Raw genomic sequence first — 23,729 nt, 5'->3', positions numbered from 1 at the left:
GACAGACAAACTTGTCTTCTGGCGTCGGGACAGAAGACAATCATCTGTTTTTAGCTGCTAAAAATCTAAATATGCTCTTATTTTGGTGTAAAACAGTGGAAAGTGGGACTGAATGTGAAATGTGTGCTGGATCTCCGGTTACTAAGTCTTTGTTTCTGAATCTGACTCATGAAGATGATAATTTTAGGGGGTTCCACCAGCAATCTTAGTCTCAACATGTTGAGTTAAAAAAGAAAAACTAAACTCTGAAACAGATGAAATTTAATCTTGCTGACACATTCTGAGTCTGGAGCGGAGGCAGACTGCTGGTAGCTTCCTGGGAGGGATATTCAGTGTTAGATCAAGGTCAGAGATGGTGACTGGTGTGTGTGTGTGTGTCTGTGTGTGTGTGTGTGTGTGTGTGTTGTCAGGTGATGTCACTGCAGGGAGTTCAGCATCTGACTGACTGAGGAGGAAATAGCCGTGGCTAGACCTGACGTTTCCCCACTCAGTCGCGTCTCATAACTCACAGCTGAAGTATTATTGTAACTGTTCACGTTCAGCATCAATCTGAAGACGCTGATTTCATTTCCTCACAAGCGTTTCAGGTCTTCAACCAGCCTGCTGGCCCAGAAAACTCCACTTGACCTTTTTAGTTTTTCCCCTTTCACACCCTTTGGTTTAGTTTCTCCCTCACAGATCTTTTTCTTTTTATGTCTCTCTCACACATGCAGTGTTTTCTCATCAGTCATCATCCGTTAATCAGCAGTGATCGATTCTGTCTACAAGCTGTGACTCAAAAATAATAATAACAGGAAGTTGCTTCTCTCAGGATCACCAGGACAGTTCATCCAGACATAACTTGATAAAGGAGACGAAACAGAGTCGATCAGAATATATAAACTGTTCTCTGAATGTTGGTGAGTGTATCGAAGCATGCCTAGCACACACACACACACACACACACACACACACACACACACACACGCACACCTGGAGGACTCACAGCGGCAGCTTCAGATCATCATGTGGACACGAAGGCTGAAATAACGATACAATTCACACAAAAATGAAAATATTCCATCTGTGTCACATCACAGTTTTTCCTGCATGTACAGTAAATCAGTTGTTTCTACACGATGACAGCAGAACTTTATTTTCTAACATCTGTCGTGCAGAAATACACGACACACTGTGACTGTCGGTCTGTGGGGGCTTTAGCAGGAAGCAGCTGAATAGCTGGATGGCTTTGAACAATCTGTGGAGGCAGCCATGCATGACCCTGCTTACTCTGTGGCTCCGGAGTCGCTCCAGAACCTGAACGAGCCTCTGTCATGTTCATCATCCAGATTCATTCTCCTTTGAGAGGAGAGGAGAGAAGAGGAGAGGAGGAGAGAGGAGAGGAGAGGAGGAGAGAGGAGAGGAGGAGAGAGGAGAGGAGAGAGGAGAGGAGAGGGAGGGAGAGGAGGAGGAGAGGAGAGGGGGAGAGGAGAGGAGAGGAGAGGAGAGGAGGAGAGAGGAGAGGAGAGGAGAGGAGGAGAGAGGAGAGGAGAGGAGAGGAGGAGGAGGGAGAGAGGAGAGGAGAGAAACAACTATATCGATCTTTTTCATTTACTGTGCCCCAGTTTGATTTTGTTCTGCCTCCTGCTCAACATTAAATATCTGTTTTACAGCAAAAGAAAATGATAAAGTCTGAAGTCTTTCTGGTTAGTGCTGAATAACGTGCAAAAAAAGTAAACGGTCAAAATACTCTGTCAACTTCTGAGTTTGTATATTACCTCATTAATATTGTAAATATTAAAATCCTGAGTTTGAATTTCTTCTACAAAACTACATATTACCCCTTTAAAAGTGATTGTTTTCTGGTTTGTCACCTCCTCTATGACAGTAAACTGAATATCTTTGAGTTGTGGACAAAACACAAAACATCTGAGGACATTATCTGACACTGATGGACATTCTTCACCATTTTCTGACATTTTATAGACCAAACAACTTGTTTATTCACTTATGGAAGAAAAAAATATTTCTGAGTTTGTATTATTACCTCATTAACATTGTAAATATTAAAAAAGTTTGAATTTCTTTTTCAAAACTGCACAGTGCTCCTTTACTGTTGTTTATAATAATAATATGTCATATTATGTTTGTTGATAATATTATTTATTACAAATCTGTAGTAATAGTAGTGACTAATAAGTCTGATTAAATCAATAATGGCGTAAAAACTTTAATATTTCTCTGTGAAGTTCAGAAGAATAAAGTGACAGAAATTACGTGAAACTTGTTTTTAAATTAGCTACAATATTCCAGTAAATGTACTTAGTTAACAAATGGAACCTGGAGATTAAATTTAAATACATCATCATGATATAAAAACAAAAACAAACTTAGACATCGAATTTAAAACGCTCCGGGTGAAAGCGGAACTCTTCTCCGCTGAGCCCTTTTTTCTGACCGGACGGATTAGCGTGCCGGACAGATTCCGTTGACATTGCTGAGGAGGAGGAGGTGGGGACGGGACTGGTGTTACCCAACCTGAAGGTTTTACTGAAGGGAGCCGCAGTGTGGTGGCAGCCCGCTTCTCAGCTGCGATATTCGGACACGTGCAGTCATGTATCGGCGGCCGCTGCAGTCCTTCGTCAGAACCGCTTTTAATGCGGACAGCGTCCAGAACCGCCGGAGGAAGGTAACAACATCACTGCTAAAGTTAGCTTAGCTGGCTAATAGGATTTAAGCTAAGTTGGACTAACACGCCACATTCCCACGCTGTTCTGAGAGCTAACGGAGTGTGTGAATAAACACCCCAGTTACACACAACGATGAGGAAACACACACGAAACATGGACGTGTGTTTCTGTGAAGAGTTTGTGTGTGTTTGAGATTTAATCAAACCACCAAAGCTCCCAACTGTCTTCTGTTAGTTTAGAGAGAGTTACTAGTTACCTGTCGAGCTAATCAGCTGGTTGTGGCAGGTGAACTTGACCGCGCAGGTTAACTAAGCTAACAATACTGCTGCTCAACACAACAGTGACAGACACACAAAGACCACTGACCTGCTCCTGCTCACATCACAGACACAAAACTGGAATCATGAGCAGAATCAGTGTTAACTATTCACCATAATGTCACAATATCACAGAGAACAGCTTTATTTAAACGTCTTCCTTCTATTTGAGAGGATAAAACAGAAAAGTCCCTGTAAAATGAGTTATTGTGCTGTCAGGGTTTCCCACCATCACAGCAGCACACAAGCAGCTGTTTAAGAGCCATTAAAGTCTAATTATTTAAATTCAACGTGAAGAGCAAAATAACTAATTGAATGACCGGTGTAGTGGTTGTAGTTGGTCTCCAGTTTTATCATATTCTTGTGTGCCGTTTGTTTATTACCAGCTTTAGGTGTTCCAACTTTTTATACACAGATAAGATGATAGTAATGGTCTTTCCAGGCTCCTGAAACGTGTCCACCTCTGCCCTCCACAAGCCGAGAGGAGACCCTTAAATTTGGAGATGAAAACTGTTAGAAAGAGGGCGGATTGGACGTCATGAGGATAAATCTTTGTACCTGTTCTGTCAGACCAGAGCTGAAAAGATTAGTAGAAAAGAAAGAAGAAGAAAAAATAGGCAGAGGGGCAAAGAATGATTATTTTCATTATCTATTAACCTGTTAATTATTATTGTTATTATATATCTTAGTTAAATGTACCAAAAGGAAGTTTTACATGGTTATGAAACAGTCTCAGTTTAACACTGATACCTCTGTTTGACCTACATTAGCTCACAGGACCATCAGACAGAAGATTGGCTGTTGCTTCATAGTTACAAGAGTTATTCATATTGCCTGTCACCGGGTCAGGTTCTGCCTTATCTGTGTCGGATCAGATGAAACTAAAACAATTCTTTCATAACCTCCATGATCAGACTGGACAAAAAAAATGAATGTTCCTTGTAGCCACTTTGAAAACGACACATTAAAAACCCAGAAAAACACCAAAGATGTTCAGTTTAGAGCTGCGACTACTGATTGTTGATGGTGAACATAAACATGTCGATTATTTTCTAGATCAATCGATAAGTTGTGGCCTTTGAGATGTCAGAAAATGGTTTGCAAATGTTGATCAGTTCCTCAAAGCCCAAGATGACGTCCTCAGAACTCTTGCTTTGTCTACAACCCAGAGATATTATAAAGAAACCAGAAAATATTCACTTTTTAGAAGCTGGAATCAGAATTTTGACTTTAATTCTTTATTAAAACAGTGAGTGGTTGATTTAAGAGTGTGTTGAAGCTCTTTTTAAGTTCACAACGATAAAAAACACAAAAAGGGGGAAATCCTCACATTGGAGACGCTGTAACTGGAGAACGACTGGAACTTTTCTTTTTAACAGAAATGATTAATGTAATTGGCTGGTTAAGTCCAAAACCCGGAGATCTTAAATGAACTCATAAATTAAGACAATAAAAGCATCAGAACCTCCAGAGGTTGTAGAACCTTGAAATTTTGGGCGTAATATTCAGATACTATTCTGTAATTCTTCTCCAGATGTGGTTTTGGTGTTGATGTTTATCAGAATGTGACTCTTCTAATTTGACTATCAAATTTAAATCTTATACATCAGCGCAGTTGTTATGAAAGAGACGTTCTGTACTGATATTTCCCTCTGACACAGTTTAATATTTCCAGTTCTGTTGTTATCAAAGTGATTATTTGTACCAGGACAACATGAGAACCGCTCTCTCCAGCTCCTTCACATGCTTGTTCCTCTTGTCGTGTCGATGTCACCAGCTGCTCGTGTCGTTGTGAGCGTTGTTGTCTGACTGCTTCATCTCTCTCGTCTCCGTCCAGGTGTTAGATCAAGAAGCCTGCTTTGCCAGAGCTTTAGTAGCCTGCCAACTGGCCAGAGTCTCCTCTCCCAGTTTAACACCATGTCGGACGCTGCACATGACCACACAGGTAACAACAGCACACACACACACATCATTACACACAGTACGAATTTACAAATTTGATATTTGATACTGGTTTTTCTTTTTTGTTTTTGATTTAACTTTTTATTGGCAGCCATAGTGTACAACAGACAACAGAACATGTACTTTCATGCCTGTTTCTAGTCTCTGAAGGAAGAAGCAGGTACATAATAACCCAAAAGACCCGTGAGATCAAATGAAATTCCATACAGGGTTCGTACGGGTGCTTGAAATCCTGGAAAGTGCTTGAATTTCAATGTTGTGTTTTCAAGGTCTGAAAAGTGCTTGGATTTTAAGTGCTTGAAAGTGCTTGACATTATAACTCTGTGTCTTGGCAACATTGGGATCAGACTGGATAGTTTGCTTATACAAGGAGAAATAAAATCAGTGTGTGTGTGTCATCACACATGCAGCCTGGTAGCAATAGAGAAGGATGGCTGAGGAGAAGGTGAATTTGATGCAATTTGGACTGATGACATGTTCAGTATTAAACTTTGATGAATAAGCGAACAGCTTAAAAAAGTTTATGTCAAAAAAGTAAACTACAGGCTGCTCTCAGGTCTCTTTGTCCCGGTGCAAGTGTGCCTGAAGAACGCCGAGTGGCTTCCCTTTTTTTGGATAAAACTTTGTGTTCTCCTTTAATTTCTTAAGTTTTTCCTATTATGAAACATCAGTTTAGATGTTGAAAGCGTATTACAATGTACATAATTGTGATAAAAAGTGAAAAAAATAATCACGAGTATATTCCTGTAGATATGTATTTTACCCCAGCGATAAGGTACTGGAAAATGTTGTAAATGACCCTTAAAAGTGCTTGAAAGGTGCTTGAATTTGACCTTGAAAAATGTGTACGAACCCTGTCCATAAGTTCAACATATACATTTGTGACACTCGAACTCAAACTCATCGAGACATTAACACAGTGTATTCCACCATTTTAAAAGTAAAGTAGTAGCAGTCCTTCCACCTTGGTCACATTTCACAGGCACTCTTACTGGTACCAGACTTGATACTGCTTTTTCACTTCAAATGATAATATAATGACAATATGAGTGAAACATGTTGTAGTATTTGGTTTGTTCCCTGTTGTCAGAGAAAATGCTCTCAATCTTAAATGCTGCAGCACACAAGCCTTTTTATATTTATCTTTCAGTAAAGATAAACAACTTTTGCCCTCAGTGTTGTCAGTTTCCTGTGGTACAGAACACAAAGTTAGAAACTCCAGTATGTGACAACACTACTTCCAACTCGGCCTTCATTTGGATCTGAACTACACACCTGTGAAGTTTTCAGGACTGTATCTTGCACAGACATGATAAAAACATGGAGAAATACTGTGACATATTTTGTCTCTCACACACACAAACTGAAAACACGGCTGGTAAACGTGTAAGTACTCGGCTTAAAAAATCAAGTGCAGCCTTTTTTGAAGCAAAACGTCTGGAAGCAGTGATGAAGGCCAACTGGGGTCATGGTGGCAGTAATAAAACTGTCAGGCATGAAGACAACATGCAGCTTAGAATAGGTCAGTATATTAATTTACTGAGCAGCTGCACTCTCCCAGTAAAGGCCATGTTCCCCAGGTGTGTGTCGTCATACTGAAACTGTGCTGCTGATTTAATGAGGGTGATTCAGTGTGTATGAAGGAGTTTCTCCTCAGCTCTGTCGTCTGTCACATCTGTCAATCATCCTTCTACAACTTTTCCTCTCTTTCTCTCTTCTGTCACTAGCCGTTTTTAGACAGAGCACCAAGCCGCCAATCTGCCCGTCCTTTCGTCCTTCTGGCGGCTCGGTCCGCGGTTTTAGACAGAGGGCGGCAAATTGGGGGTCTGTTTTGGTCCGCCAATTTTCCTCCTCGGAGGGAACACTTATTTCCGCCTCGCCTGCTATCTAAAAACGAGGCGGCGATGTGCCGGCCTCTGTGTGAGGTGGGCGGAGGTGTCGATGACCTGCACTGTTGTGCGACCCACAGCCGGGGAGTTTTAAAACCAGGAAACAGCTGATCACAGCAGTCAGTCCATCACTTCATCCACAGAAATTAAGATGAACAACTGGACAGCCGCTGAGATCCAGGAGATGCAGCGTCTCCTCGGTCTCTGTAGCTGTTTGGTTGTGTTAGCTTGTTGTTGTAGCGGCAAGCTAACACCGGTCGCTACTTTCAAATTAAAAGCTCCCCGCTAAGAACCCAGTTCTAAACTCCAATGGGGTGCAATGGAAGGCTCTTATTTTGAAGACAAATTCATTGTCACGGTTCACAGCGCAACTTCGAGCTTCACGTCACGTCACATGTTTACTCCTACCTCAGAGGCGGCTTTTGGAAAAGGAGGAATATTACGCCTCCGTTTTAGAAAGACAGGCCGGCACATTGCCGTCCCTACCTTGGAGCAAATGTGCCGCCCTTTCTATCTAAAAAGGGCTAGTCTTTCTTTCTCTCTTCCTTCTCTGTTCTGTTCTTACCTCTCACTCTGTTCTTCACCTCCTCTGTCATCCTCCTCTCACTGCTTTTCCATTTGTCGTCCGTCAGCTCTACAATGTGAAGGAGACGCCCCAGCACACAGAGGAGGAGGTCGGGGCCTTCACAAAGCTCATCGAGGCCATGGGCTTCACTGGGCCTCTCAAATACAACAAATGGGTGAGTAATGGTGGACAGAGGGGGAGTTAACACGGAGGGAGATACCTGTACACGATCACGTACGTCTTCACAGTTCATCAGTCACCCCACAGCCTCATGTGTGGGATTATGTGCACATCAGTGTTGTGACCAGTCCTGCTCATGATGAGGGACAGAAACCAGAGGCTGTTGTTGAGTTTTAAATTGTGAGACCACAGCTGAGTACAGTATCAAAATGTTCCAATGCAATAACAGCTGCACCTTTACCCTTATTTAACCTGTCGGTTGAGTAAGAACATGTCAACAACACCTCGAGGGAAACATCGTAGGGAGGGAGGCATTGAGACAGAGATGAAGGTGAGAGTGAAGTCTTACAGTCTCTGTCTGCTCACTGTTACATAGAGAAATAACCAATTTAAATTAATTCACGACTAAGTTTCCCGACAACAGAAGACTGTGTTAGTTTGTTACCTTCGTTAGTTTGGCACATGTGCAAATGTGGACGGTCAGAGGAGGACAGAAGAGCTCTGACCTCCCAGCAGGGAGCTGAAATTATGGGCTGTCATCCAGGAATATTTCTCCCAGCATATATACACATGAACACACACACACACACACACACAAACACACACACACACACACCCCCCAGCAGGTGTTCACTGCTGCACACACTCAGTGAGGTCTTCACCGATATCTTCAAATGTTTGTTGTTATTCTTTTCTCCATTTTTAGTCGAGACAACGAAGCATTCTTCTTTATACAAGAAATAACGGAATAGTTTTAAAGCCTTCAGCTCTTTGTTACACTCTCTTCTGTGAATGAGCACAGAAACAATCATCCACATTTATTAAAACATCCTGTATAAAAACATATTCCCATGAAAAAGACTCACAGAAAACTCATTCTGAAGTGTTCGTATCCTGCTACACAACTCAATGAGGAGAGTTTTTCAACAATTAGCCCAACAAATACATTTCCTTCATGTAAGGTATGTTAATGTAATTGAAATATAAATGCAAACACTATCAGAAATATAGAATTGTAGAATAAAACCTTTTTTTTGGTTGAGTCGCTGATTTTTCTCCGACACGTTGTGATGCTGCCACACTAACCACATCGTCTTAAACAAACCATATTGCACGTTGCCAGAGTCGTGGAGAAAGTAATGCAGGTATATGGCTGTAGTGTGCAGAGAGGCGGGGCTGGACAGAGTGTGTATCCAGCACAATATGAATGAGACGCAGCAGATTAACATCAGCCAGCTTCTTCAGATGTCGGTCAGGCGCCTCCATATCAGCTGATACTGATGTCAGGCCTGTTTCCACACCAGTGCCCCTCTTCTGTTTGTCCTTTATCCAAAGTGGACTCTTGTTGTCCAGGATGGACCTGCTGGTTCTCTCTCTGTCACCAGTTTGGCATGTGTACAGTGTTTTTATCGTTTGAGGGAGCGACGCTTGTCCAACTCTCTGTAACTCCATCAGAGACGGGCTCGACCTGGCAACCACAACTGGAGATCATTCTCACACTGCACATGAAAATCTGTCAAATAATCTTTGACATCGCAGTTACGAATAGGGGTGTGCCAAAATATCGATACTACGATATATCGCGATATTTCATCTTGAGGTACGTTATCGATACACTGATGCCAAATATCGATATTTGAATGTTTTTATTTATTTTTTTGGCCCACCACCACCACCCCTCTTCGGAGGACAACTTTACCTTTATTCAAACATAGATATACAACCAAATAAAAAAAAAAAAAAAAAAAAAAATTGGTTTAAGCAGCTCTGAAACCCACACATATAGATATTTAATGATAGTTATAGTCAGTGTGTGTGTTAAAAAGAGACGCTGTGCAATATACTCTTTGTTTACTTGGCTGTCATTCATGTGAAATTGATTGACAATGTTTTGTAATTCCTGTGAAATGGATTCAGTGCAGTCAATAAATTCTGAATTTCTTCAGTGACACAGATATCGTGATGTATCGTGGATGAAATTTCTTGCAATATGTCGCTTATCGCAGAATCGCTGTATCGTGATATTATCGTTATCGTGGGTAAAATATCGTGATAGTATCGTATCGCGAGGTACCTGGTGATACGCAGCCGTAGTCACGAACAACTCACACAGACCTCTGTGATGCAACAACAAACAAAAGTTTCTTTGGTTGTTTTATACACTCAGAGTCAATTAAAAAAAGCACATTTAAGTTTTAAGAGAAAAATGTACTTAGAATAAGGTGCTTAACCAAAATAAAGTAGTTAAATCCAACCTGAGTCCTGGTCTTTATTAAAAATGGGTCATTAAGAATGTTAATAACTGTTGACATCGACTGAAATGAAACATTTAATGGTTTTAATTTCAGTATATGTTCCAGCTCTGACTGTGAGCCTCACCAGTGATTGATGAACACTTTTATTGAACAACGTGCACTTTGTGTTGCATTATTTATTGTCGATTAGCTACCCGTTGCTAACACGTCCAACAATCAATTAAGAGAATTGCTTTGAGTCAGCATTCCTAGACTGTTGGTCAGATGGACATTATGTCGTAGCTGCTGATGTTCGTCAGGGATGTGACTGGGTTTTGGTTCCGTCTCGCCCTCGTAGTGAGTTTGTTTTCCAAGAATTCACACATCAGCAGAGCATAAACATTTACAGCCGCAGAACGGTTCGGTTCCGTGGGAGGTTTTGGCCAAACAGTGAGCGAGGTGGCGTATGTGCAGAGGAATGTGTGTTGTTGTGTCATCTAGTAAAGTGTTGGGCTTCGCGCCGGCTTGGCAACGATTGGCATGAGCAGTTAAACGTGTCTGACCTCATGTCCTGTTCTCTCACAGGTTTGTGTAGCTGTTTGTATTCTCCTTTCCTCCATACAGTTGTTACAGTTAAAGGTGTGTTGTGTGTTTGTGGCGGCCCAGTTAAACACCGTGGCTACAGAATCGGCATCATGGACGTAATCAAAGACAGAGTTGTTTTAAAGCTGGTGGCTAAACGTGTCACCAGGTTTGAAAACTGTTTCTTGTCTTTAGTTTGCTTTAGCGACTACAGTTGTTGGTTTATGGGATATTAGAAAGACGTGTAAGATGTTACTGATTTTCTTTTTCTCTCTTGTCTTCACAGAAAATCAAGATCGCTGCCTTGCGCATGTACACGTGCTGCGTAGAGAGAATCAACTACGACGATTTCTTTGATAGTAAGTATGAAGCAGCTCCGACGCTGCGAGAGCAAAATCAGGAAGCATAGAAAAGAGTTTACGATACACGAGGTGAAATCTGATGATGGGAGGACATTAAAACGAAGCCTAAAACTGAAGAATGGTTTAACTCCTTATACTGCCAGTAATAAGGCCGGTTTACATCTGCAGCCAGTGATAGTATATCACACCGAATGATATAATCTGTGATGTAGGGAGGCAGTATTGTTTAGATCACTCCTTATTTCTTAACTTCACAAATCCACTGTGTCTCATCCAATTAATAGACATTCGACAGGGATGAAAATAGAAACGGGGCTCAAAAACAGCCAGTTAGAATACAAAGCAGTGAAATCGAGGTCATTTTATTGCTGGCGCTTGTTCGTGTCCAAAGCCACAATACAGACGTGGACAGTCTCCAGTCTTGGTGCCCTCTTCCTGGAAAAAGCTGCTGCAGAACACAAACTCTCATGTAGTGCTGTTTACTGTCAGTACAGTCCCCAAAAAAGTGCACAAAGACTGAAAACTGGATCTCTTCTCGTCTCTGAAACAGCAGATTTAATGGACAGTTGTGTCCTGCAGTAAACGACTGCTGCTTCTACTGACTGACTGCGTATTTAGGGACTGCTCGTGAATTATAAATGTTATTTTGTATCTATCTTTTGACAGACCTTTTGCTGCACTGAGTTAATATGAAGGTCCTCAGCAAAGCTTTTACTCATTTATTCATATTTATTTATTTTTTGTTTGTGTGAAGCTGATTCGTAAAGTTGATCAACCTGCGTTGTGTTTAACGTTCCAGATTATAATCGATTCAATAAAACAGACATTTTCCCTGTTTTTCTTATTTATATACGATTAATGTTTAGTTAATATAATTATTATTTTACCGACAAATGAACAAATAGTTGGAGTTTCGATGAAAAACAATCTAAATGCTCGTTAACGCTGTGTGTTTGTTGCAGAGTGCTCGCTGCCCGACACACTCAACTCCTGGTTCTTGGTAGCGCAGCTGCATGTGTGGTGAGTGACACACACACACACACACACACACACTCTGTTTTTACTCCTTCTCTCCTGATCCGATCACTTTTCCTGTCCTGCGCTGTCCTCTCTTGTTTTTCCCCTCGTCTGACTTCACTCTTCGCTCTGTCAGGATGTGTTTGGTCCGGATGCGTCAGGAGGGCCGAGAAGGAAAGTACATGTGCACTTACATCGTCCACTCCATGTGGGAGGATGTAGAGCAGAGGAGCAAAATCATGGGGGTAAGTTCTGTTTATATGTGTGTGTGTGTGTACCTTCATATACAGCTTCATGGTACCCGTCAGGTCGTACAGCAGCATTAAACCCACAGATCATATAACGGCGTGTCCACCATAAACACATGTTGTGCAGTACATTGCACAGCATGCCTGTGATAACACACGAGGTCAGTGTGGTGTAAATATAGCTCCTCAGACGGATGTCTCCATACAATGATATCATGTGACAATTATTCCTCTATACGCAGCACCATGGAAACATGATGAAGCCCACAGTGTCTGCAGGTCTACATATAGATCAGTATGAACCTTGAGGGAACTTAATTGAACCCTCGAGGTAACGGTGTGTTTCATCTGGTCGCCTGTCGCTTCGACTTCCAGGAGAGAGTCAGAGAGCGAGGAAGGAAGTCCGTGAACGAGACTGAAAGTAACGTGAATAACACTAAAACATTCAAACATCGTCTGTGAACAATCGTAACTGACTTACATCAGCTGGACAAGCGTAGAGATGATTGTTATTCACGTCTGTTTATTTGCCCCAAACGGCTAAATTATATTTGCGAGAGTCTAACGAGCAGCGAAAATCATCTTGGTGTTTTTGATTGATCGGAAAAACAGATAAAAATGATCAGGGTGACGTCTCCAACCGTCCAAAACCCAAAAATATTCAGTTGAAATTAATGCAACATAGAAAATATGTCAGAATGTTCGATGGTTACTATTAGAACTACAAGCAGTCGCACAGTTGTGTTACTGATGTGTTTGTGTGATGGCTTGTATGTTGCAGCAGTGAAGTCGTCGCTCTTTGTGGTTCTGAGAACAGCTCCGTGTTCTGTGCCTCCGTCTCACAACAACTAAATTACATTCTGTTGAATAAATATTCATTATTTTCGAGACATTTCCGCTTCGGGCTGATGCAACAGTGCATTAAGTTTTATTCGTGCCATTGCATGCTACATAGGATGCAGGTTTTGTTTATTTAACGTTTTACATCAGCATAATTGTGCCAACAGTTCTCAGGCAGAAAGTGAAGCCAGATCCCCGGAGAGTCGAGGCTGGCCGCGGTCGCCGTGTCCACAGAGTCGCTCCTCTATTCTCTGTCAGTGGAGCAGCTCCAGGAAGTGTCGCTCATTGACATCACAGACTTCAGGCTTGGCTCTGCTCGCGCGTAGCTTTCAGAAAGACTTTCTCGACTCGAGTCAACTCCCGAGTTCATGTGGGAGAACAAACCGCAGTTTGTGTTTGTGTTATTTCACCGTCACTCAACAGAGGAGGACGAGAACTGTAAACTTGGATTCAGAAATGAAAGGTCAAAGTTAATCTGTACCAATCGATCTTTAAACATACGGCTGAATACTGATGCGGTCGGTTCTGTGGACCTGTCTCACGTATCTTTAGTAAACTTTATCTTTAGTTGCAGATTACATGCTGTTGATACTCGATTACGTTCAATATCAGATACTTAACAACTTTTACTCGAGTACTACTTGTGTGAGTGACTTTCACACAATGTCTTTACTGTTACTCAAGTTTGACTTTTAGTTACTTTAACAACACTGGAGATAATGAATGCTTTTCAGAATGTGTAACTTTAAAAAGAAGTTTTCAAACGATTCAAACTAAATAATCTGACTTTAATCTGCTGGTCATGACGCCTCAGACTGCAGAAGCTCTGCAGTTCTGAGCAGCAGCATCGTTTTTCATCCCACGTCACATAAAAACTGATTAACTGAGTAACTCACTCCTCTGATTTAATCTGCTGTGTGGCAGGTTGTCATTTTATCTGTGAAAGAAAAAGATGATCAGTCCGTTGACCTGAATGTTTAAATATCTCGATTAGGATTTCAACTAACGATTCATTGTCGATTCATCTCAAGATTATTTGATCAGGTGTCTATAAAATGTCAGTAAATTGGGAAAAAATGTTGATTTCCAAAAGTCAGCGAGACGTCCTCAGAATCCTGTTTTGTCCAGAGGAAACCAGACAAGATTCACATTTAAGATCAAATAATCAATTACCAGAATAGATGGCGATCAATTCAATAGTTGTTCAAGTTAAAGTGGAGTCACGAGTGATTGGTGTGTTTTGTCAGATCGTCTGATTCTTCAGTCGCGTCACACTGCTGGTTTCTGATCGTCACTTTTTGTAGTTTGTCGTTAGAATGATCGATCTGTCTGCGTAGTTTAAAGTTAATCTCTCACTTTTGCCGCGCGCTGTTAAAGTTTTATCTGTCTTTATTGAAAACAAATAAACCAAGTCACCCATATTGAAACGATGAGCCTGGCGGCAGGTGAACACAAGAGGTCAGATCTATATGATGAAGATGACGACGTTGAACTGGAGCCAACGTTCAGAAGCTTTTACGTTCATGAGCTCCTCAGTTCGGTTCATTTTGCTGCGTGTGACAGAAAGAGGTCAGAGATGAGAAATTACAGTGTGGTTTGTGAGGTCACTCTGTGGTGTGTGTGCATGCATGCATTGGGCGGAGCGCAGGGGGGAGTGTGTGCATGTGTGTGCGTGTGTGCGTGTGTGTGTGTGTGTGTGTGTTTGGTGTTTTCACAGCTGCGTATGTGAACTTTTGTCGGCATGTGTACACACACACTTGCGTATCCCATGTGCTGCTACACGGCTGCACACGTGACCGCGAATTAAAAAAATCTTCATCAGTTTGACCTCGGCACAAACTCAAACTTTTAATTTCTGTCTGATATTAAACACCTGGTGACATCACAGCCATTGATCCATCCTCAGAACAGAACGGCTCACAATAACTAAATAATCGTTGATCACATGTGTCAGAAACGGAAAATATAGAATGGAACAACAGAAATTTAAGAGGGAAAAAAGATTTAAAAGTGGAAATAAAGTGAGAAAAGGAAGAAACCAGAGCCTGACCTCTGACCTCCTGTGGTGGGAAAGCTTGTTTTTACTACAACTCACCTCCACTCGGTGTTCTGGAGCTCTACGTCAGCTGCACATGTATTTTTACAGCACGCAGCCCAGTGATTGGAGCCGTTCTCAGGTTTCATGTTAATTGTCGTCGGGAGCAGTGAAAACATCATTGGTCATTTTCTCCATGTTCATAATTACGACCGCAACCAGATGAAACCAACCGAACTCTACAATGACTGAGCTGTCCGTCTTCTTACCGCTGAGCTGCTGCTGCTGATCTCAGCTCCACCCTGAACACAGACGCAGATTCAGTCTGCTTCAGTCGAGTGCAGAGTTATTGTGCTGAAAAATCATTTTACATGAACTTTGTCCAGCTTTTTAGGGACTGACTGTCAAAGTTAAAGGGATATTCCGGTGTAAGTTTAATCCATGGTCTAAATCACCGTGAAACTGTGTTAGACTCCCTCTGGAGAGATCAAGTTAGCAGACCGCTAATTTACGGAGTTTTATCAACCTCAGAAACGACCGCACGACAACAATACACTGCAGTAAATGGATCCAAATATAAACCGCCACCAAAAAGCCACAAATAATGCTCAGAACAGCACCAAACTTCAGCAACAGTACAAATAGGGTCTCAGCACATAGTCCGGGGCATCTAACCTCCGCTAGCTCAGCTGGATTTCTATTGTGAAGTTAAAAACAGATTTCAACTCTCCTCCATCAGCTTCCGGGTCGGGGAAGTCCCGACGCGACGATTACCGAGTGCGGTTAGAAATGCTCAATTCCGTTCTTTTCCCTGTCCGCTCTCGATAATAACTGTTATAAACTGGCAGGTAAGACACATATGAACTTTGATTGCTTTTCCATGGAGTCATAATCATACTGTTCATCTCATGCCGCCGGAACTCTACTGTCACTGTCGTAATCGACTCGTCGGGACTTGCCCGTCAACAGGAACTGCTGCAGAAGATGTAAATTTATCAGCTTTTCATAAAATCCAGCTAACTATCGAGGTTATATGCCCGACCTATTGCTGAACCCTATTTGTACTGTTGCGGAAGTTTGGTGCTGTTCTTGAGCATTATTTAGTGGCTTTTTGGTGCGGTTTATATTGGATCTTTACTGCAGTGGATTGTGTCGTGCGGATCGTTTCTGAGGTTGATAAAACTCCGTAAATTAGCGGTCTGCTAACTTGATCTGTCGAGAGGGAGTCTAACACAGTTTCACGGTGATTTAGACCATGGATTAAACTTACACCGGAATATCCCTTTAAAGGTAAATAAGTAGACTAAGATCAAGATGCAATTTAAAATCTCCAGACTGAAATATCACAACAACTATTAGAAGAATTGCCATCAGATTTTGTACAATCATTCGTGTTTCTAGTAATAATTTGGGTGATCTTCTGATTTTCATGTAGCGTCATCATCAGGTCATAATTTCAGCTTGTGCTAAATGTGAGACCGTGAGCATTAGAAACCATCAGCCATGTAAACTTTGTCTTTGTGATCTTGTATGTAAAGCTGAGCAGGTTTTCAACATGTAGATTAACCAGCTAAAATGTTGAATTGACTCCTTTTTCAAGTCTGGAAATGAGCCAGTGGTTCAGAGCTGCAGACGATTACCACCCGTGACTACTGCACAGTCATTTTATGCAGGATTAATGTTGATTGTGCCCAATTCAGATAAAGACAAAAGCCAGATGTTGGTGAGGTTTCTGTCCAGTGTGAAAGGGCTCTCAGTGTTTTAATCCTACAATCAGAATTCAAATGTGGGTTACGTGACTCAAACTTACAGCGGCTCAGAAGTCGCTGGTGATGAAGTTTAAAAGCTAAATAAGGCGGTGATGAGATGAAGCTCCTGTAACATCCGAGTGTTTAACACGTGCTCCCGCTGTGCTTCAGGTCGATGCCATCCACAGAAAGGAAGCGATGAAGCTGATGACGGAGACGTTCTACGCAGCATTATTTGGATATGATGAGGTGAGAGAGTCTCTTCACTTTACTGTCGATTGTGTGTGAAGCTTTCAGTTCCCTTGTGAGTCTGTATGAGTGTGTGTGTGTGTGTTTTAGCAGTTAATCCTAAGTGAAAAGCTGATGATGTATTCTCTTTGTTGTTAGCTTCGTCTCAACACGTCAGTCTTTAAATCAAAACTAGTTTTTCTCGTAACAACTGGCGGGCGAGACGGAGGAGGAGGAGGAGAAAGAGACGAAGCATCTGTTGATGCAAATGTGTTTCCATGCACTTAAAACAGGGAATATGTCTGAAGCACAACCATAAACTTTACTGCTAATGTGGCTGATGAGAAACAGATTTCTAAAACATTTCCTGTGGACGCGGATTCACACGTCAAACATCACAGAGCGAGCAGATTGTTAAACTCAAGACAGTTGTTGTAACTGATGCAGACGTATCATTACATTCTGTGTGTGTGTGTGTGTGTGTGGTGTGTGTGTGTGTGTGTGTGTGTGTGTGTGTGTGTGTGTGTGTGTGTGTGTGTGTGTGTGTGTGTGTGTGTGTGTGTGCAGGGACTCCTGTCTGATGACTGTGTGCTGGCTGCAGCTCTGTGGAGGAACCTGTTCAATCGTGAGTGTGAAGACCCCCGGCAGCTCGAGCTCATGGTGGAATACGTTCGCAAACAGGTGAGTGTGTTTGTTCACCTGTTCAGCGTCTCTGTGTGCGTCACCTGATGCTGTGTTTGTGTTCTCCATTCATGTGAGGTATACAAACACCTGAAGAAACACAAATGCAATGCAGCAGCATTTCTTTCTAATGTCCAGCAGGGAGCTAGATGAAAACATGATCGTACTTCTCACCTGATTCATCACCTCAGCAAACAGTTTCCTGATGAGTTTATGGTCTCAGTCTCTAGTTTGAAGTCTTCTCAACACAGTCTGGTGTTTATTTACTAAATGATGTTTCCATTTAGTGGAAACTAGATGATGAAGCAGGATACGACTTCAGGTGTGTGTATTTTGTGGATGACAAGGTTGTCAGTCAGGTCCAATCAGGATATCATGTCGCAGCTCCATCCTCTTCTCCTCTCGTCCAAATACGGTCACTTCCAAAGTAAAAACAAGATGGCAGCAGTCATAATTCCCCCCCAAATGTTTTAATTTATTTTGCTTCAGCTGAGTCACAGCTTCTTTACTTCTCCTGCCCTTCTGCGGTCTCACGAGTAGAAGAAAACTTAAGTGATGCACTCCAACAACCATTTTAGTGTTCTTGTACTCAGGGCTGGATGATGCAGCCTTAAAATGATATCCACATATTTATGGCTGTATCGTGATAGACAGTATATATCTTGATATTTTGAAATCTCCTCTAAAGCTTCATAAAGGTCAGGACCGGGTGACAAAATCAAAAATCAGTTGTTTTGATTAAATACCACGATATTGATACTCCATTCTGTGGTGAACTGTTTCTTTAACTCCTCCGACGTTGGTGAATTAAATCCAGTCCTGGTCAATATTAGACCAAATATCCGCTGTCAGAAACGTTTCCGCCTCCCCCCTTCCTCACTGAGCACTTTCCCTCCCCTCCTCCTCACCCTCCTCACCTCCTCCCCTCCTCCTCGCTCCTCTCTGTATATTTTCTTTGCCTCTGTGAGATTGAAAACACTCTCCTGCTTTCAGAAACACCTGCAGGCCCGGAGGCCGTGTGCTCCCGGACCTCCTCTCTCCTCTAACCTCGCCTCCTCTCTCCTGTAACCTCGCCTCCTCTCTCCTGTAACCTCACCTCCTCTCTCCTGTAACCTCACCTCCTCTCTCCTGTACCTCACCTCCTCTCTCCTGTAACCTCGCCTCCTCTCTCCTGTGACCTCGCCTCCTCTCTCCTGTGACCTCACCTCCTCTCCTGTGACCTCGCCTCCTCTCTCCTGTAACCTCGCCTCCTCTCTCCTGTAACCTCGCCTCCTCTCTCCTGTAACCTCGCCTCCTCTCTCCTGTAACCTCGCCTCCTCTCTCCTGTAACCTCACCTCCTCTCTCCTGTAACCTCACCTCCTCTCTCCTGTACCCTCGCCTCCTCTCTCCTGTGACCTCACCTCCTCTCCTGTGACCTCGCCTCCTCTCTCCTGTAACCTCGCCTCCTCTCTCCTGTACCCTCGCCTCCTCTCTCCTGTGACCTCACCTCCTCTCCTGTGACCTCGCCTCCTCTCTCCTGTAACCTCTCCTCCTCTCTCCTGTGACCTCGCCTCCTCTCTCCTGTGACCTCGCCTCCTCTCTCCTGTGACCTCGCCTCCTCTCTCCTGTAACCTCGCCTCCTCTCTCCTGTAACCTCGCCTCCTCTCTCCTGTGACCTCGCCTCCTCTCTCCTGTAACCTCGCCTCCTCTCTCCTCTAACCTCGCCTCCTCTCTCCTCTAACCTCACCTCCTCCCTCCTGTAACCTCGCCTCCTCTCTCCTGTAACCTCGCCTCCTCTCTCCTGTAACCTCGCCTCCTCTCTCCTGTAACCTCGCCTCCTCTCTCCTGTAACCTCGCCTCCTCTCTCCTCTAACCTCGCCTCCTCTCTCCTCTAACCTCACCTCCTCCCTCCTGTAACCTCGCCTCCTCTCTCCTGTAACCTCGCCTCCTCTCTCCTGTAACCTCGCCTCCTCTCGCCTCCTCTCTCCTGTAACCTCGCCTCCTCTCTCCTGTAACCTCGCCTCCTCTCTCCTGTAACCTCGCCTCCTCTCTCCTCTAACCTCGCCTCCTCTCTCCTCTAACCTCGCCTCCTCCCTCCTGTAACCTCGCCTCCTCTCTCCTGTGACCTCGCCTCCTCTCTCCTGTAACCTCGCCTCCTCTCTCCTGTCACCTCCTCGCCTCCTTTCATCCCCTCCTTCAGCGCTCGGTTCCTGCATCAGTGTTTCTCTTTTTGTTTCATCGCTGCGTTTTACTTTTAGTAAAAAAATGTGAAGAGAGAGAGAAGTACTGACTACACACACACACACACACACACACACACACACACACACACACACACACACACACACACACACACACACACACACACAGGTGTGTCAAAGGTCATGGAAGCAGTGTTCAACTTAATCAGCCAGTAAAGTTTCCCCCCAGCTGTTTGTGTGTGTGCAGGTCTTGCGTTAGAAAACAAACAAATGACACACTCCACTGTGTGTGTGTGTGTGTGTGTGTGAGTTTGTGAGTGTGTCTGTGTGTGAGTTTGTGTGTGAGTTTGTGTGTGAGTGTGTGTCCGTTAGGTATAAATGGCTCTCCTGACTCCCTCAGTGTAGCGCACACACACACACACATCTCGAGGGAAAGTAAACAAGTTTGTCAGGTTGATTCCATCACAAGCGTAACACATAAACCTGCTGCTGACGACATTTAACACACACACACACACACACACACACACACACACACACACACACGTCACAATTATTCACTGAGTAAAATAAAAACACCCGGTTTCTCTAACGGTCGTCTGGTTTCTCGTCCTGGTGGAGGAGTTCTGTAAACTCGGCTCCGTCTTTAACTGATCTGATTCACTTTGACTCGTTCTGAACGGCCCCTCGTTTATTTGTTTTGTTTCGGGACACTTGATGAGGATTATAAATGATCTCACCGTATTAATTACAGCGCGTTCAATTTGTAATGTCAAACCTGATTAAGTTTTCCTTTCAACATGTGAAAGTTACTGAAGGCTGAAAAGAAACTCAGAGACGTCCAATCAGCTTTTGTTGTCTGAGGAGCAGAAACAGTTTTTACTGGCAGCTGGAGGAAGTTTTTAAAGTTCAGCTGAGATTCTTGATCAGCTGATCGTTTCTCTTCTGAACTACATGAGAGCAGAAACACTTCTGATGTCAGCCGTTATTCAGTTTGGATTATTTAGCTCCAGCTGATTTAATTTCAAGGACGGATGACTAAAGATGAGAAGCTGCTACCTACGTTATCTGAGTGAGGAGAGATAAAAGGTCTGAGCTGTAGTCTGAAGTCCTAAAACCCAGAAATCAGTTTGATTATTGGTCGTCTGGCTCCCTTGTCGTAAAGTTTTTTTAATTGGTTTGATTTGTGAATTAACTGTGTAGCAGTAAGAAGCTAATGTTGCTACAAACAGACGACATCACGGTCACATGACTGAAACGTCTCCACCACTAAGAGTCTTACTGCACAATTACTATCCAGGTTTTCTATAAACTGATCAATGTACAAGTTGTAAAGTCAGAGTTAGAACAGTGTGTAACTAAAGTGGCTGTAAGGACGGACTAGTGAGTAGACGAGTCTCCGTGTTCGCTGTGAGGACGTTTAATGTCCCCGACAACCTCTGTAGTCTCATTCAGACACTCGTTAGCAACCGCTAACTGTTTTTAAAGGGATAAACTTCAGCAACAGTACAAATAGGGTCTCAGCACATAGTCCGGGGCATCTAACCTCCGCTAGCTTAGCTGGATTTCTATTGTGAAGCTAAAAACAGATTTCAACTCTCCTCCATCAGCTTCCGGGTCGGGGAAGTCCCGACGCGACGATTACCGAGTGCGGTTAGAAATGCTCAATTCCGTTCTTTTCCCTGTCCGCTCTCGATAATAACTGTTATAAACTGGCAGGTAAGACACATATGAACTTTGATTGCTTTTCCATGGAGTCATAATCATACATTTTCATCCATGAGCCGCGGAACTCTACTGCACTCGGTAATCGACTCGTCGGGACTTCCCGTCAACAGGAAGCTGCTGCAGAAGAGTGGTAAATTTAGTCAGCTTTTCAGTAGAAATCCAGCTAAGCTAGCGGAGGTTAGATGCCCCGGACTATGTGCTGAGACCCTATTTGTACTGTTGCTGAAGTTTGGTGCTGTTCTGAGCATTATTTGTGGCTTTTTGGTGGCGGTTTATATTTGGATCCATTTACTGCAGTGTATTGTTGTCGTGCGGTCGTTTCTGAGGTTGATAAAACTCCGTAAATTAGCGGTCTGCTAACTTGATCTCTCCAGAGGGAGTCTAACACAGTTTCACGGTGATTTAGACCATGGATTAAATTTACACCGGAATATCCCTTTAACACATGAAGAGCTTCAGAATTAACCTGTGGGACCTTAATGATGATTTTATGTTGGAGAACAAAACCTGTAAATCTCTTCAGCCTGTGGTGAACACACACATTTAAAAGACTTTGAGACGAGGGAACAGGAAGTGCTAACATGCTAACTGATTTCTGGTTTTAGCACTTGTTTGAGGATCACAGTCGTATAATAAAGTTTGAAACAAATCCAATAAAGGTTTTCTTACAGCCTGAAAAAAATCAAGATGTGAATCAGAAGCAGAAAAGCCGAGATTTAAAGATCTGACAGACGCAACACGCAGGTCGTTGTCTGTGACCTTTGACCTCGTCTGTGCTGAAGCTTCTCGTCTCGTTGTCGTCTCTCTGAGCTTCGCTGAACATGTCCGTCTCATTTCCTGTGCAGATGCAGTTCATCGACGCTCTGAACGGGGAGGACCTGCTGCTGACGGGCGAGGTGAAGTGGCGCCCTCTGCTGGAGGAGAACGCACAGAGCATCCTGAAGGTGGCCACGCCCACGTACAACGACACGGGACTGTGAGAGGAGTCGTCCTGCCTCCTCCCTTCTCCCTCCTCCCTCCTATAATCATGTTCCCCTCCCGTCGCTCTTTTCTCTGTCGTACCAGGAGGGATCTTAAATTTTACCTTCTCTGTTGCCGTAGCTTTCTCATCCACTCCTTCATTTCTTTTCTGCTCTTTTACCCCCAAAACACAACTTCTTCCTCTCTTTCTTGGCTTCCTCCCCCTCAGATGTCCTGTTTCTGGAGCTACAGTTATAGGCAGGATAGACAGTCAGGGATTTATTTCACACACATGACCACACACACACACACAAACACGCACACATGACCACACACACACCTTCTCGTACTCCCATCAATCAGCGAACCAGCCACGCATCATCATCATCATCATCATCGTCACGGTCGTCCTGTCGGTTTTGAGAGCCTCTGCTGCTTCCTCTCTGCAAACTGTCGAGTGAAACACACCAGAAGAGAACAAGACGCTCTGTATTTATATTTTCCTGTTTTTCCGTCAATGCCACGCTGTATTTATAAACTATTTTGTATATCTCCATGTTTACACTCTTGTCCTGCCGAGGTGTTAGTCCAGACCTCTGTCACTGCTCCTTCACTGTGTGTTCGATAAAGTTTCACTCTCAGCAGGTGAAGTGACATTAAAATGACACCGGCAGGAAACAAACGACAGGTTTCAGCAGATTAACGGACCTCCTGTGGGTCAGACGTCTGTAGCTCATCACCTCTCCTCTGTATGATTCTCTCTCTTGTCCCATGATGCTCTCAGACCCGAACAGGAAGCGACCTGGATGTTCACTGCATTAAAAACGATGAGAAAGTTTTTAAAAAGTGAATAAAATAAAATGTTCTCTGTATGTATAAAAACCAGCGAGCCTTGTTTTTATTCTTCATGTGCCGGAGTAGAAGCTCGTTAGCATCGTTAGCATCGTTAGCCTCGGAAAGAACAAGATGACATCATGCAGAGTTCAATAAACCATCATGACGATGCTGCAGAATTTAAAATGTTACCTTTTCTGTGCTGAACTCCTTTTTTGAGCGGTGAGAAGTTCTTTAACGTCGAGTCCCAGGAAACTGAAAGTATTAAAAATTCATATCTCATCACAAAAAATCCTTAAACGATGGAGTCGTATAACATCTTTGTATAATGTGTTCGACTTTCTTTAAATTAGGAACTTAATGTCCTCAATGACTCGACGATGAACTGATTAGAATTTTGTGTCCAAAGCTCAAAGTCCAATAATTACTGTAAAACTTCATACAAATGTTTAACAGGATGTAATGATGA

At 43.1% G+C, this 23,729-nt stretch overlaps 1 protein-coding gene across 1 annotated transcript; it reads left to right on the top strand.

Annotated features, from left to right (window-relative positions):
• The first annotated feature begins 4,796 nt into the window (after positions 1 to 4,796).
• uqcc1 (ubiquinol-cytochrome c reductase complex assembly factor 1) lies at positions 4,797 to 23,311 on the top strand. The gene is made up of 8 exons (XM_030421184.1): positions 4,797 to 4,931; positions 7,470 to 7,577; positions 10,685 to 10,757; positions 11,723 to 11,780; positions 11,914 to 12,022; positions 16,820 to 16,897; positions 17,444 to 17,557; positions 22,312 to 23,311. The coding sequence occupies exons 1-8, from the start codon at positions 4,920 to 4,922 to the stop codon at positions 22,444 to 22,446; spliced, it is 687 nt and encodes a 228-aa protein (XP_030277044.1). The 5' UTR covers positions 4,797 to 4,919; the 3' UTR covers positions 22,447 to 23,311.
• Positions 23,312 to 23,729: the final 418 nt, after the last annotated feature.

Source organism: Sparus aurata, chromosome 6, assembly GCF_900880675.1.
Source record: "Sparus aurata chromosome 6, fSpaAur1.1, whole genome shotgun sequence".
Taxonomy (NCBI): Eukaryota; Metazoa; Chordata; class Actinopteri; order Spariformes; family Sparidae; genus Sparus; species Sparus aurata.
The sequence above is the reverse complement of the archived record's forward strand: the minus strand, read 5'-3'. Positions and strand labels throughout refer to the sequence as shown.

Bases quoted from the DNA above. Each gene is read 5' to 3' on its own strand.
- uqcc1 (XM_030421184.1), top strand. The intron at 11,781-11,913 runs GTGAGTGACACA...TCGCTCTGTCAG, and splicing joins GTAGCGCAGCTGCATGTGTG to GATGTGTTTGGTCCGGATGC. The intron at 16,898-17,443 runs GTGAGAGAGTCT...GTGTGTGTGCAG, and splicing joins CATTATTTGGATATGATGAG to GGACTCCTGTCTGATGACTG.